Raw genomic sequence first — 12,723 nt, 5'->3', positions numbered from 1 at the left:
TGGGTGTGCACAGTAGTCATACATCTACAGCTTGTGGCTTTCAAAATCTTTCTATCAGATGTCAAAGTTACTCAAAATGATTTACATTTAATACAATTTTGAAGCGATTAAAACCTGAATGTTGTTCTATCCCAGTGCTACCCAACAGTAAATCATATCAGTGTGATAGTGAGGGACACATCCATGGATCCAAATGAGGTTTGACTAAACTAAAGCTCTAGTTTTATAATGATATGATGTTGGATACTGAAAATTGGGTCCTTAGAAACACCTTAGAGGAAGTCAACATTTTATTGTATATGTAATTCCAATTTAAAGCTGTATTCATAGATTTTTTTAATATGACATTGATATACAATTGCCTCGTAAAGTTTTTTTTTTTTTACACATCCAGCAGCAATATTAGCATTCATTTGGAGTCATGTTTTCTTTTCATATTCACACTCCATTTTGGTCCCCACCAACTCCTAAGAAAAATATCTGGCTTTTTAGCTGCTAAGTGCATGAATGTATTAGCAGCTAGCTGCTAACTTTGCCTGTCTGCTACTTGATGCTGGGCAGGTGGCATACAGCAGGTTTATCACAGCCTTTTAGCTGAAACAGTCTCCTGTTTTTTCTGGAAATGAGATGGATGAGAGTGGCCAGACTGAACCAGAACAGTAAAGTTGTAGGTCGTAAAACCAATCAGAAAGATACTAAAATACTCACAGAGCTGAGTCACTGTGAACAACATCTTTCACATTACACATACACATTGATCCATTGTTAATATTAAAAAAAACAAACATTGGCGTGGCTTTAAGGTTATGGTTCTTACCAATTAAAGACCCCCTCCACTCAAAAATGTGTTTTTTTGATTGTTACTTCACTTAGATGTGAGCTTCACCGTGCAGAGTGATGTATGTGCAGAGTCCAATGCTGGAAAACTGTTTTCACATTCATCTGCTGAAGGAGGAGAGTTTCTCCTTGCTCAACTTGAATCTCTGTTGAAAGGGTGTACCAGACAGTCTAGTGAGATGCATCTAATAATTGAACACACTGAAGAAATATCTGTGAAGGCCAACTTATTAGCCATTCCCTGCTCCTGTGTATTTCACTGATAAGCATAAGGACTGAATCTTACAAGACACAGGGATTTCTCTGCAGACAGTAGTCCTCTCATGGGGTTCAAGTATCCCCAGAAGGCACAGAGGATGATACAGGATGGGAAATTGTAAGAAAAAAAGAAAAACACAACAGAGCAGTACAGGCAGTTTTACAAGACAATTTAATCTTAAACAATATAATGACCATGATACACAACAATACATATTGGTCATCTTTTATCGGTGAAAAATTCCTCACAGGAATTCCTCAAATTCTGAAACATCAAGTTTAAACCAGACAACGTGGAAGGCATGTCTACTTTCTTTTAAAAGTCAAATTTAACTCATGTCAGGGGTAAAATGTTCCTAAAGCTATAAGAATCTGAGATCTAATTCCTTCTGCCTTGAGGGTCCGAAGGGAGTCAGTGGCATCAAACCATATAGGCTAAAAACGCTTGTAAACTGGGGGTAACGTGAAGCAATATCTGATGACAATGTACTATTATTTCTTGAATGTGACACATGAATTAACATAGACAATAAACTATGAGCTTTAAGGGTTGTTGAGTTCCTTGTCTGTTATAAAATCCATCATGAAATACATCATTTAGAGGCAAAAGGATTTGCAAGTGACCACATCCCCTGCACACTGGGGATTTACAATCCATACTGCTGAGAAACTTCTTAGAGGAAAACATATGATCCCTGCCTACTCATGCTTTGTGCATTTGGCGTGGCTGCTAATGGGGACCGGAGGTAAGGATACTGTCTGTCCGACTGGGGGCGGCGTTGGACAGCCACTTTCTGCAAGCATCCCAGCGCGCAACCCTCCAACCCTCCCGCCCCACCCACCCCACTACCACCCTCACTTGTGGGATCAGCAATTCAGATTGCATGCAAATCCAGCAGCGTCACAGTAGATGTGTGTGTGTGTGTGAGAGAGACAGAGGAAAAGAGAGGGGGAGAGAGAAGTGCAGTTGAATTCCTGAAGAGAGAGATCCCTGCCCCTTCCTCCTCCTTCCTCCTCCTTCCTCTCTTCCCCTCTAGTTTCCCAGCCGGCGGCGGCAGAGAGGGATTTTTAACCCTGGCTGCAGATGCGGGGAGCTGGGCTGCGGAGTGAAAGAGACACTGGTAGTCCGTAGGGAAGTTGTGGAAAGGAGGCTCGGCGCAAAAATTAACGCAATAGTTTTAACTTTTGTTTTCGGACGCCCCGGGCGGTAAATTTTAATTCTAGGAAAGTTAACTTTTGGGGTTACATCCGTGTGGTGGTCATGGGCTCCCAGCGGACAGTCCGGGCCGGCCGGACAGCGCTGCTCCTAGCGGGGCTGCTCGCGGCTCTCTTGCAGCGCTGCACCGCAAGTTGCCCGGAGAAAGACTTGGAGGACAGGGAAGAGGAGGCCAACATAGTTTTGACCGGCACAGTGGACGAAATTATTAACATGGACCCGGTGCATAATACCTATTCTTGCAAGGTAAGTGTTTTTCATGTGGTTTCTGAAACGATCAAGTGACCGCAAGAATGCATTGCCTCAAGGAAAATACACCTGCTACTTGCACGAAAACAACCACGGCGGTTAATGTGCACTATTAGAAGTCACAATATCACTTAATAGTTTTACGTTCGTGTAGCTGATGGAGGCCATTTGTCTTTTAACTCTCTCAAAGGCATCAACAGCTTGCTTGATTTTTTTTTTACAAACTCAGACGCATGTAGCAGCGGTTACATGGACAGACAGTGAATCCACTTTGCCCTCAGAAATAGATAGGGATGGTGTTTTTTATTTCCACTTGCCAATTACATAGCTACAAGGGAGGCCTAACCGACCATGTAATCATCCCAAACATGTTGCAGCAGGAGACTGTCCCCTCACTGGCCCCTGGCTGCATCTCTCACTTGATTTCTAGTAATGAATGTTGAGAACTTGCAGCTTAACATTCGCCAGTGGCTGCAAAGATCCTTTTCCGAATAATGATTTATTAACTAGAGGAGGTGCTGCCTTTTGAAAACGAATGATTTTGGATATAACAGTGATGCCCCTGGGGATTAAAAAGTCCATAACATGTAATTACTGTAATTAAAATTAAAATATTGATTACTTAATATTTATTGTAAAGAACTACTGAAACAATAAAGCACCCAAAAAGTGTTACTGTGATTGTATAAGGTTGTAAGAGACAATGACATGATTTTTTTCTCAGTAGAAAGCACTGACAAGTGCCACAAGGTGCATGTGCCCGAGGTAATAAAGATGTGTAGTCATGCATTACATTGTTATTAGTCACTCATGTGAGACCTGTGTGTGATAGACTTGAAACTGCACATTTTCCAATTCTGTTTATATCAAAGGAACATTACGTCTCTGACTAATCAACCACATAATAGCACATGGTGAAGAAAACATCCACCGTTCCACAAATAAGCAAATTGCCACTCAGGAAGCAAATTTTCACTCAGGAAGCAGCCGTCCACCGTCCTCATGCTACAGCCATTCATTGTGAAACTTTTGCACCATCACGGACTTGTGGTAGACCACTCTATAATCTGTGAAAATAAACAAGTGGTGTTTGGTCAGCTCTCTCGCTGTTCTTTTCCTCAGCGCCCACTTGCTTCCCGTCTCCCGGTGAATGAGTGGAGTAGATTAGAGGCACACGGCTCCTGTTCTGGAAACCACTACCAACTGCTGAAATGAATCAAGACAGCTAACATGTCGCAGAAGGGGCGAGCTTTCCCATGACTATGCATAAAGCAGACTTTGCTGCATTTCCTGTAATGCACTATCTAGGGTTGCGTTAAGTGTTTTACATACGTTTTTCCTGTGGCTAGAAAAAAGCTGTATATGGGTCCTTGGTATGAGATTTATTCCAATAGAAAGAATCACATATGAGTCACTGTTATTTCATGTCAGTGGATATTTTGGCAGCACAGGTGTAAAGAACATTCTTGGTAAAGATTTGAACAATGAGATCAGAGAAACACCAGCCTGTCATCTCAAAAACATGCATGCTCGCGGAGGTTGCCACTGAAGGATACCATGATTCAGATAGCCCAGGGCTGGATAGGGGCCCCCAGTCTCTAACAGCATCAGGACCAGCAATGGAAATAAGTTATCTTTTAGCTTTATTGTGTTATCCTCCATATTCTAAATGAATATGTATGTATATATATTTGTTGTGACATGTTGAATGATTCAAATCAAATCTAATCTAACAGTGTGTACCTGAAAATGTATATTTTTCGGTTTTGACATAACGCTAATAAGTGCACTGTCTCTTGTCATTTGGCTAAAGGTCAGGGTGTGGCGCTACTTGAAAGGGAAGGGTCAGGTCAACCGTGAAATTCTCCTGGATGGCGGCAACAAGCTGATGATCGGCGGCTTTGGCAACCCCGGGATCTGCGACAATCAGGTAGCCACGGGCGACACTCGCATATTCTTTCTCAATCCTGCCCCGGAGTCCATGGGGCCAGAACACAAGAACGAACTTATGCTCAACTCAAGTCTGATGAGGATTACCCTGCGCAACCTGGAGGACGTGGAGCACTGTGTGGAAGGTAAGCAGCCAGTCTGTTGTGTTGTCTTATGATCTGTACGGGATGGAATATACAGTGTTGGGAGTAAGAACAACAACCACGTATGGGAATTAATATAGCAATTAATCAGGGGTATATTTGCTATTTAATCAGTCATTTGTCTGCGATTTGTCTCCATATTGAGTGTGAGAAATTTAGTGTAGGATCCAGGCTGTGGATTGAAGACTCACAGTAATTGTAAATCACTTAGAGCAGCAAGGATTTCATACACTGGTGGCTGCTGAAATAACATAACCTAAGGCTCACATGGCTGAAGTTTCTCAGAACATGAAACAAGGACACCTGAGTCATTTCATGAGCTTTGTTGCCATGGTGAAGCTCCGATCCAGTGTAGCCTTGAGGTGGGTGTGTCTGATAAACACCTTAGGGACAGAGGGGTTTAATAGTTAAAGGATGACTCCTGACCTTTGCACCTCGTAGCTGGGCCATTTTATGACATCAGGGGTGAACATCTGTAACACTTACACACATAACACATGGTGTAAGAGCTTTACAGGGACACGCGGGTTCTCACACTTTTTACAACTGACCCAGAGATTCTCACTGTTTTAACTTCACTGTTAAAATAAACATGAAATGCTTTACTGCTTTACTGCATGGGGAAAAGTGGAGATGAGAGATGTATGTTAAACATTATGGTTGTTTATACTATCGATCTACACACCAGAACTTCAGCAATTCAATACTTTTATTCCTCTGAGTCATTTTTTGGTTGAGTAGTTATTTGTCAGGCTTTTATTTGGTCTGACTTCACTTTATTATCAGAATATTCTTCTGAAATTTGTCATCCCAAGAGGTCCACTGTTTCACATAAATAGCAAAACACATTTAACCAAGCAACAAAACAAATACTCCAACATATATTACATCAGACATTACTAATAAGTGGCTGCTGTGCATCAATTTAGTCTCTCCCTTTAACATTCAGTGCTTAGCCCACACAGGAACACCGAGGCCTACTTAGAAACTCTGATTTAACAGTTTGACAGACTGAGGAACAAAAAAAGTTCTGCAGTCTGTACAGTTGAAGCCTGTGGGACTCTAAATCTTCTGTTTGATGACAAAAATATGAGCGAGGTTGTTAACATTACCTGCCAGAGACAACATTCTAGTATATGCAACTTGAAAACTCGACTCGAGCGTTCACCCACAATCTCAGATAGGCGGCGGTCAAACCGGTCGAGCTTTAAGCTTAACAGAGAGACAACTGTACCATGCACTGGTTCTATACTGCATAACACTCTGTATTATACATTGCCAAAACAATAACAGGATCTGTTTGTTTGCTCCAAATGACCTTAATCTCCTAAGAAAGTAAGCGCGTTGTTGTACCTTGCTACAAATATAATCTATATGTGCACTCCAGGATAAAGCAGCGTCCACACAGATGCCCAAATGTTTATAGGAGGAAACTTGTTCAATCCGTGTGTTATGGACAGTAACTGGTGGAGGATCCGAGTTCACTGGAAGACCAAAAAATGTTTCTTGTGTCTTCTTTGGATTAATAATCACTCTACTAATCTATCCGTACAATACTGATGAATACTAGGATGATCTTCAGTGCCTTACAAAGACAGCAGTGTGGTATCATCTGAAAACTTCAACAGAAATGTATTTGGACTAGTTTTACAATCATCTGTATAACGTGTGAAGAGTAGAGGTGAGCTCACACGACCCTGGGGTCCTCATGAGTTAGTAACAATAGGAGTTGAATATGTCTGATTAACTATCTGTACTTTATTTGTAAGAAATGAATGGTACCACTGAATCAGATGAGGATTAACCTCCATTTGAATCATCTTTGCCAGTAAGAGCTCTGGCTGAATTGTGTTGAATGCAGATATAAAATCCAAGAAAAGAGCCCTAACTGTAGTTTTAGGCTTGTCTAAATGCTTCAATATTAGGTGTATCAATGTTATAATTGCATCTTCTGTGCTACAATTCCGCTTATGTGCAAACTGGTGAGTGTCCAGTTTGTCACCTACAGACTTGGTAAGCTGCTGAACCTTTCTAAGGTTTTCATAACAATATGGGTTAAGGCTGTAGGACGATAATCACTGGAAGAGGTATTATATGTGAGGTCTTCCACATTTCAGGAATTATGTGAGTATCTATAAAACACTGAAAAATAGCCACACAGGTTCAAGCTCAGCTGCAAATGTTTTGAGAATAAATGCTCGGAGGTTATCTGGTCCTGTGGCCTTCCTCTGATTTAAATGTTTAAAAGCGCTCCTCACCTGCTCAACAGAAACATCAGCTCTATCTGACTGCACAGGCACAACTGAATTAAGGATGTTAACAACGCAATCTGAATTATTTCCTTTATCAAACCTAGAGTGAAAATTGTTCAGTTGATTTGCAAACTCTGCCTCATTATCTGCCGCTAATGCTGTCTAAGTGGTTGACAGCCCAGTCGTCCCCTTCATAGTGTCCCATAAGTGTTTGGTATTGTTACTTTTAAAAGCCTTTGCTAATTGTAACTTGTGTGCCTCTTGTAATTTAAATCTTTTTCTATATGCTTTAATTCTCTCGTGTCCCTGTTCTTGAAGGCAATCCTCCTCAAATTCTTAATATGTTAACATCCTTAGTTATGTTTTGATAGATTTTTATCTCCTTGGTTGGTATCACTGACTACAGACAAAAGTCCATGTAGTCTGTTATTACTGTTGATATTTCATCCAAGGAGCCATGATGAAACTCCTCTCAGTACAATCAAAACATGCTTTAAGTTTTTTCTACACTGTCAGATGACCAAACACGGATTACTTTTTCTCTGGTTTACTGCTTTTCAATTTAGATTTATAAGTTGGCACAAGATGAACCACATTATGATTTGAGTTAGCTATCAGTGGTTTTATCGTTGACACACATGCTCCCTTCACATTTACAAAGCATTTGTCCAACATATTATTCTTCCTTGTTTGTTCCTTCACATATTGATTAAATCCCGGAATTGTTATGTCCAATTTGCAATGGTTCACATCCCCAACAACAATTCCTGGTTCCTGTGGATGTTGTTGCTGTGGCATGTGAACACAGTCTGCAACAGTAGCTGCTGTTTGCGTGGCTTTGCTACTTGTATACAACAAACAGCAGCATGCATCCAAATTCCCTGGGCAGGTAGAATGGTCTCAGAGTCAGGTACAAGATCTCATTGTCACAAATCCTGTCATTCACTGTGTACTGACGACACCACTAATCATTTATATAGACATAGATCCTGCCGCCTTTGCTTTTAGAAGAGCTGATGTCTCTCTCTGCTCCTACCAAAGTAAAAGCCTCGATTTCACAGGTGGAGTCTGGTATTGAAGAGTGTAGCCAAGTTTCTGTCAAGCATTGACTCCTCCATTTTGTTGTTTATGGACCTCAAGTTTGTGAGGATCATAGATGGGAGCGGTGGCCTTGTGTATCTTACTCACAGGCGTCTGGGGAATATGATCTAGAAGGCCCGTGTCAGGCATGAGCCATGATCCAGTGCAGTCCCCTGAGTTGCTGAACATCTTACTTCAAGCAAGGTTTCTCTGTCGTATACGAGAGCAGGGCGAATGTCCCCCACCCCCCAGTCCATATTGACACATGGCGTGTCTGTTGCTCTTGCAACCGTAGTCCACATGCAGTAACAGGAAACCAACAATCCATGTGTGCATAAGTTCGACTGAGGGGAAAAACATATTTTTTGGTGTTCACATAAGACAAAACAACTTCTAAACACAAAACATCGAACAGACAGAAACAGAGTGCCTGGATGCGGTTTGCAGCTGTGCCACGTACCGGAAGTAAGAGACGAACCACACAGCTATGACTAATAAATCTCAGCAATCACCATGACTATGAGACTGTAGCAGCCTGTGCCCCCATGCCACTGAGCAGTGAGCTTGCTGCTGTTTAACTTTTACTGGTGCTTGACAATGTTGGCAGCCGTTCAAAGATTGAATCTAACACTTAGCACCAGGGGAAATGAATCAGAGCACAAATCATCTTGCTAACGGCTTTCTGGGACAATCACTGTTTCAGAGTTGTAGGGTCTATACTCTATATGGGTACTTTCCTCTGAACAGTTATGGGTGGCAGGATGTTCCAATGGATGGAGCTTGTTTGCAGTGTTAAGTTGCATTTGGCATACACATAAAACTTCCTCTGTTTGTCTGTCCAGGCACGAAACACTGCACTGGTAACCTTTTTATTCAGCCCCCTTTTCTTCTTTTGGAACTCCTGTTGTGGAAAGGGGAGTTTCTTGGCTCTGACAAACTGTCTAGAATGTGCCCTTTTTGTTTCGGGGCTTTGTATTTGAAGAGGGTTTACTTCACATAACCTGATTTTCTCATATTGCCTTACAGTTGAAGGAATAGCAGTAAGGAAATACTTCAAGAAGTCATCAGGTAAAAGTTAGAGATCTTGTTGAAAGGATTAAACTTTAAACATTTTCCTAGGAAGACTCTGGGGTGTCTCATGCACTGACCAACCAATAAGTAATATCCAGGGACGAATGTCTGGTTCAGCCCCACCATGAAATCTGTATTTGTTTTTTGGGGAGTGAAATCGGCCCTGATAATTAGCTGGCATTCCTCCATCCGGTGGAGAATGAGCTTTGAGGCTTGTTCCAGTACAGAGTTTTAATTAAAAGAGTCAAGTCAGATCCCATCCGTTCTGTGCAACCACTACCCTCGGAAGACTGCGGGATGTCAGCAGCGAGACAAGACTCTACCTGCCGCAGTACTCATTGTACCCTCCTCTGCTTTCTCCTCATTCTTGACATTTTCGATAGCTAGGATAGACTCAGGAATGCCTGGCAGAAAGCTAGGTGGGGAGGCGCATTGTCTGAGGCGGAAGAAAAAAAAGGGTTAGTGTGAGCTCCTTGCCACAGAGAGTTTTGAGAAGAACAGAGACATGAAAGACAATAAGATGAGAAGGGATGGAAACTAGCAACGGCCACCGGTCAAACGCTGGTGAATTTGCTCAACCTCCCTGCAACGGAAGCAGACGTGCCGTAATGTTACCAGTTTGACGACGAGTCTCTGCTGCAGTTCATATCATTTAGTTTTAGCATGTGTGTTCCAGTCATTGCTGCTGTGTGCAGGACATGAACCATTGTGTGGCTATGTGTGTGTGTATGTGAGGGAGAGAGAATTAAAAATGGATAACCATAAGTGAATAAATATTAAATTAATACTTTTTTAAGGGAAAAGTTTTCTTTTTTAAAGCAAGACAAACATTACACAAAAGTGTGATTAGAAAATGGTGGCTGGTAAAATGTAGAATCCACCAGCCAAAGGGGAAGAAGTGGAAGTGGGAGAAAAAATTAATTTCCAACACTGAAGAGTAATTTACAACGCAGCAAAAACAGAGGAATTTTTGTACATGTAAGGACAAGGAATGTGAGGGATGTTGTGTTTGCCATGGCATATTTGTTTGAGTTCAGATCAGCGCTGTGTGAAGATATATGCCCTCAGGCTTTATGTTTCACACTCTTCCTACTCCAGTGCTCTTCTCACTGGGCGGTGGCACTTCAGGGCCACTCAATCCATGTGTGCGATCACTTGGTTATAGGCTTTCATCTGCCAAACAGCGGCCCTTCCCAGAGCAGTGTTTACAAGATCCCAGTAAACACTTGCAGTGGGACCATCCCTTAAAATACTGTAACGCCATATTTACCACGCAAAAGAATGCCCTCTTTTCTCTTTCCCGATGCCTTATCTCTACTAAGTTGCTTATTTAGAGGCATTTCTATGGTTGAAATAAGAAATTGAAATAACAAAAAAGTATGACTCTTACACTCAAAATGAACCACGTCTGTGTTGTTGAATTTGCACCTTGCAGGGGCCGATAAGCAGAGGGACCGAATCTCTTCCTTTGTTTAGTAGTCCAGCTACCATTCAGTGAAACCTTACTGCGGTGTGTGCCGTTGCAGAGCGTTAACAGATAATGTGTCTGAATCAGAGTTATTTGCTGTGTCTTTGAAAACACAGTCACGGTTTTGAAAAAATGGATGTAGGGGGTCAATTTAAGGCTGAAGAGAATCATCCTCCAGATTTTGGCAAAGAGCTAAAACGATAAAAAAAAGTGTTAGCTATGTTTATTATGATTTCCATTTTGTTTTTCTCAGTGCTGAGTTAATGATAACAAAGGGAGAAGGCGTTGGGGGTTTGGAGGAGAGGAAGGCTCTCTTGATGGAGAAGTGTTGAGTGTACCGGGAGATCTTATCTGTCTTGCTCTGTTTGTCAGCTGCTTTTGTTTCAGCTCTTGATGACTTGATGCCAGAGTCTTTCCCTCAAGGCCCTGATGAAGAACAGCAACAAAGGGCTGTTTCTTCCTTCTGTCTTGATCTCTTCCTCTCCTTCCATTTTTTATCTGTCTCTTTCTAGGGGAGAGATGAGCCAGTCAGAAGTCAGTGCATCGTCATGGAACAGCTGCATCAAAGATCATTTCTTTGTCCGTTTATGAATATGTAATACCGAGTGCAGCTAGTGTGCCGCGCTGGTTGGACAATCAAAAGTCCTTGTAGATGTTAATGAGCAGTATTTTACTGCTTAACATACCACTGACTCTTTATGATCTGTGTGTACAGCAGTCCAGAGGCTCACTAGTAATGGGGTTAGCCAGGCTTGCTGTGAACATGATGGGGGTCCTGATTTGCCGGCAGGTGGTCTTGCTTAATGATGGGCAAGCAGACAGTCCTGTGGAATGCTCCTCGGGGTGGGTGGGATGTGGGATGACTGTTTGAGTCCCCCCCACTCCCTCTTCCTTCTCCTCCAGTGCTCCCTCGGTGAATGAGACTTGGCCTCCTGGAAAATGTGAAGCTTTTTTCCCACTGTTTGTGCAAGGAGGAGGCCCAGAATCGGCTGGAATTCCTAACCTGCACAAGCTTCTACCTGGCTGCCTCCTCCCTCCTCACCTTGATATGTGAGGAGATAATGATAGAAAGATAAGGGCAAAGTGGAGAGGAGTGAACACGTTTGTTTTTTAGCCATGGTATCCACTTGCAATTTTTCATATCGCAAATGCCAATCATCCACGTGGCAGTTGACTCCCTTGTTTCAAGAACAATGAAAGACTTTCTGCAAAACGCAGGGGTCATCTTACAGCTACAGTTAATCAGTGACTCAAAGCCCTGGAAGATACTTATGTGATGTTGAGAGTGTGTTGATATGACAGCCCAGGTTTACTCCAAGGATTTTTTTTTTTTAGCAAAAGTGGCCAGCCTCGTGATCAGTTTCGCTACTATATGATGAAAACAGTTGCCTCTCACTTTAAGTATATAGCTCCCTCTGCTCTCTGATTTAGCATCTGCTTGTTTTCCCTGAAGGTTAATTTTAAGTCATGTAAGTGTAATAATTTCCTCTGAGTTTATTGGAAGCATTTTTTATTTCAGCCTAAGTTTGCTGCCTTGTAATTTAAATATTAGGCTCTGCTACCACCTGCTCATGTTTTAATCTTACCAATAAATTCCAGAGAAGGATTAAAATATCACTACTGCACAGTGGAACGTGACAATCTACGATATGTTTGACTTTCCCAGGTAAAGAAACATACAGCTTATGGGTAATTCCAAAGGGTAGATGGAGGGCTCTTTATTGTGGATCTGGAAAGTGTGTGTGAACACTCCCAGCCGCGCCCAGGTGACTGAACTAAACCACCAGGGTCTTTATCCCGTCCATGTCTACACAAGCAGCCTTTTGTCTTCAGGGAGTCATGGGAAGTCAAGAAGACTGACTTTGAGGATTGGATTTTTCTCAGGGTCCTTGAATGGATTAGGCTATAGTTTAAGAGTGAGAGTCAATTCACTCGCTGTAGTGCTTTTCTAAAAATGTGCACCCTTGGTAAATCTGTGTACACTGCATGGTGTATGTCAAAGCATTTGTACACTGAAGTGAACAGAATTGGACAAATGGAAAGGCTTGATGGAAGGCTTTGATGAAATAAGCAACAAAGGCTTGAAGGGAGAAACAAAACCAATGGACCTGTTTGCCAGCTAGCCCGGAGTCTCCAGAGTTATTGCACATTTTCGATTTTAATTAAAAATGCGGGAGTGGAGAGCCTGCTTGGCATAGC

At 42.1% G+C, this 12,723-nt stretch overlaps 1 protein-coding gene across 1 annotated transcript in view; it reads left to right on the top strand.

Annotated features, from left to right (window-relative positions):
* Positions 1–2,005: 2,005 nt before the first annotated feature.
* agrn (agrin) overlaps positions 2,006–12,723 on the top strand; it is a 258,804-nt gene continuing 248,086 nt past the window's right edge. Inside the window, exons 1-2 of the mRNA XM_067591515.1 lie at positions 2,006–2,557; positions 4,374–4,635. Coding sequence (XP_067447616.1) covers positions 2,357–2,557; positions 4,374–4,635 — 463 coding nt within the window. The 5' untranslated portion in view covers positions 2,006–2,356. The remainder of the gene's footprint in view (positions 2,558–4,373; positions 4,636–12,723) is intronic.

This window comes from Thunnus thynnus, chromosome 6, assembly GCF_963924715.1.
Source record: "Thunnus thynnus chromosome 6, fThuThy2.1, whole genome shotgun sequence".
NCBI classification, from domain to species: Eukaryota; Metazoa; Chordata; class Actinopteri; order Scombriformes; family Scombridae; genus Thunnus; species Thunnus thynnus.
Note: the sequence above shows the minus strand (reverse complement) of the source record. Positions and strands in the feature narration are given on the sequence as shown.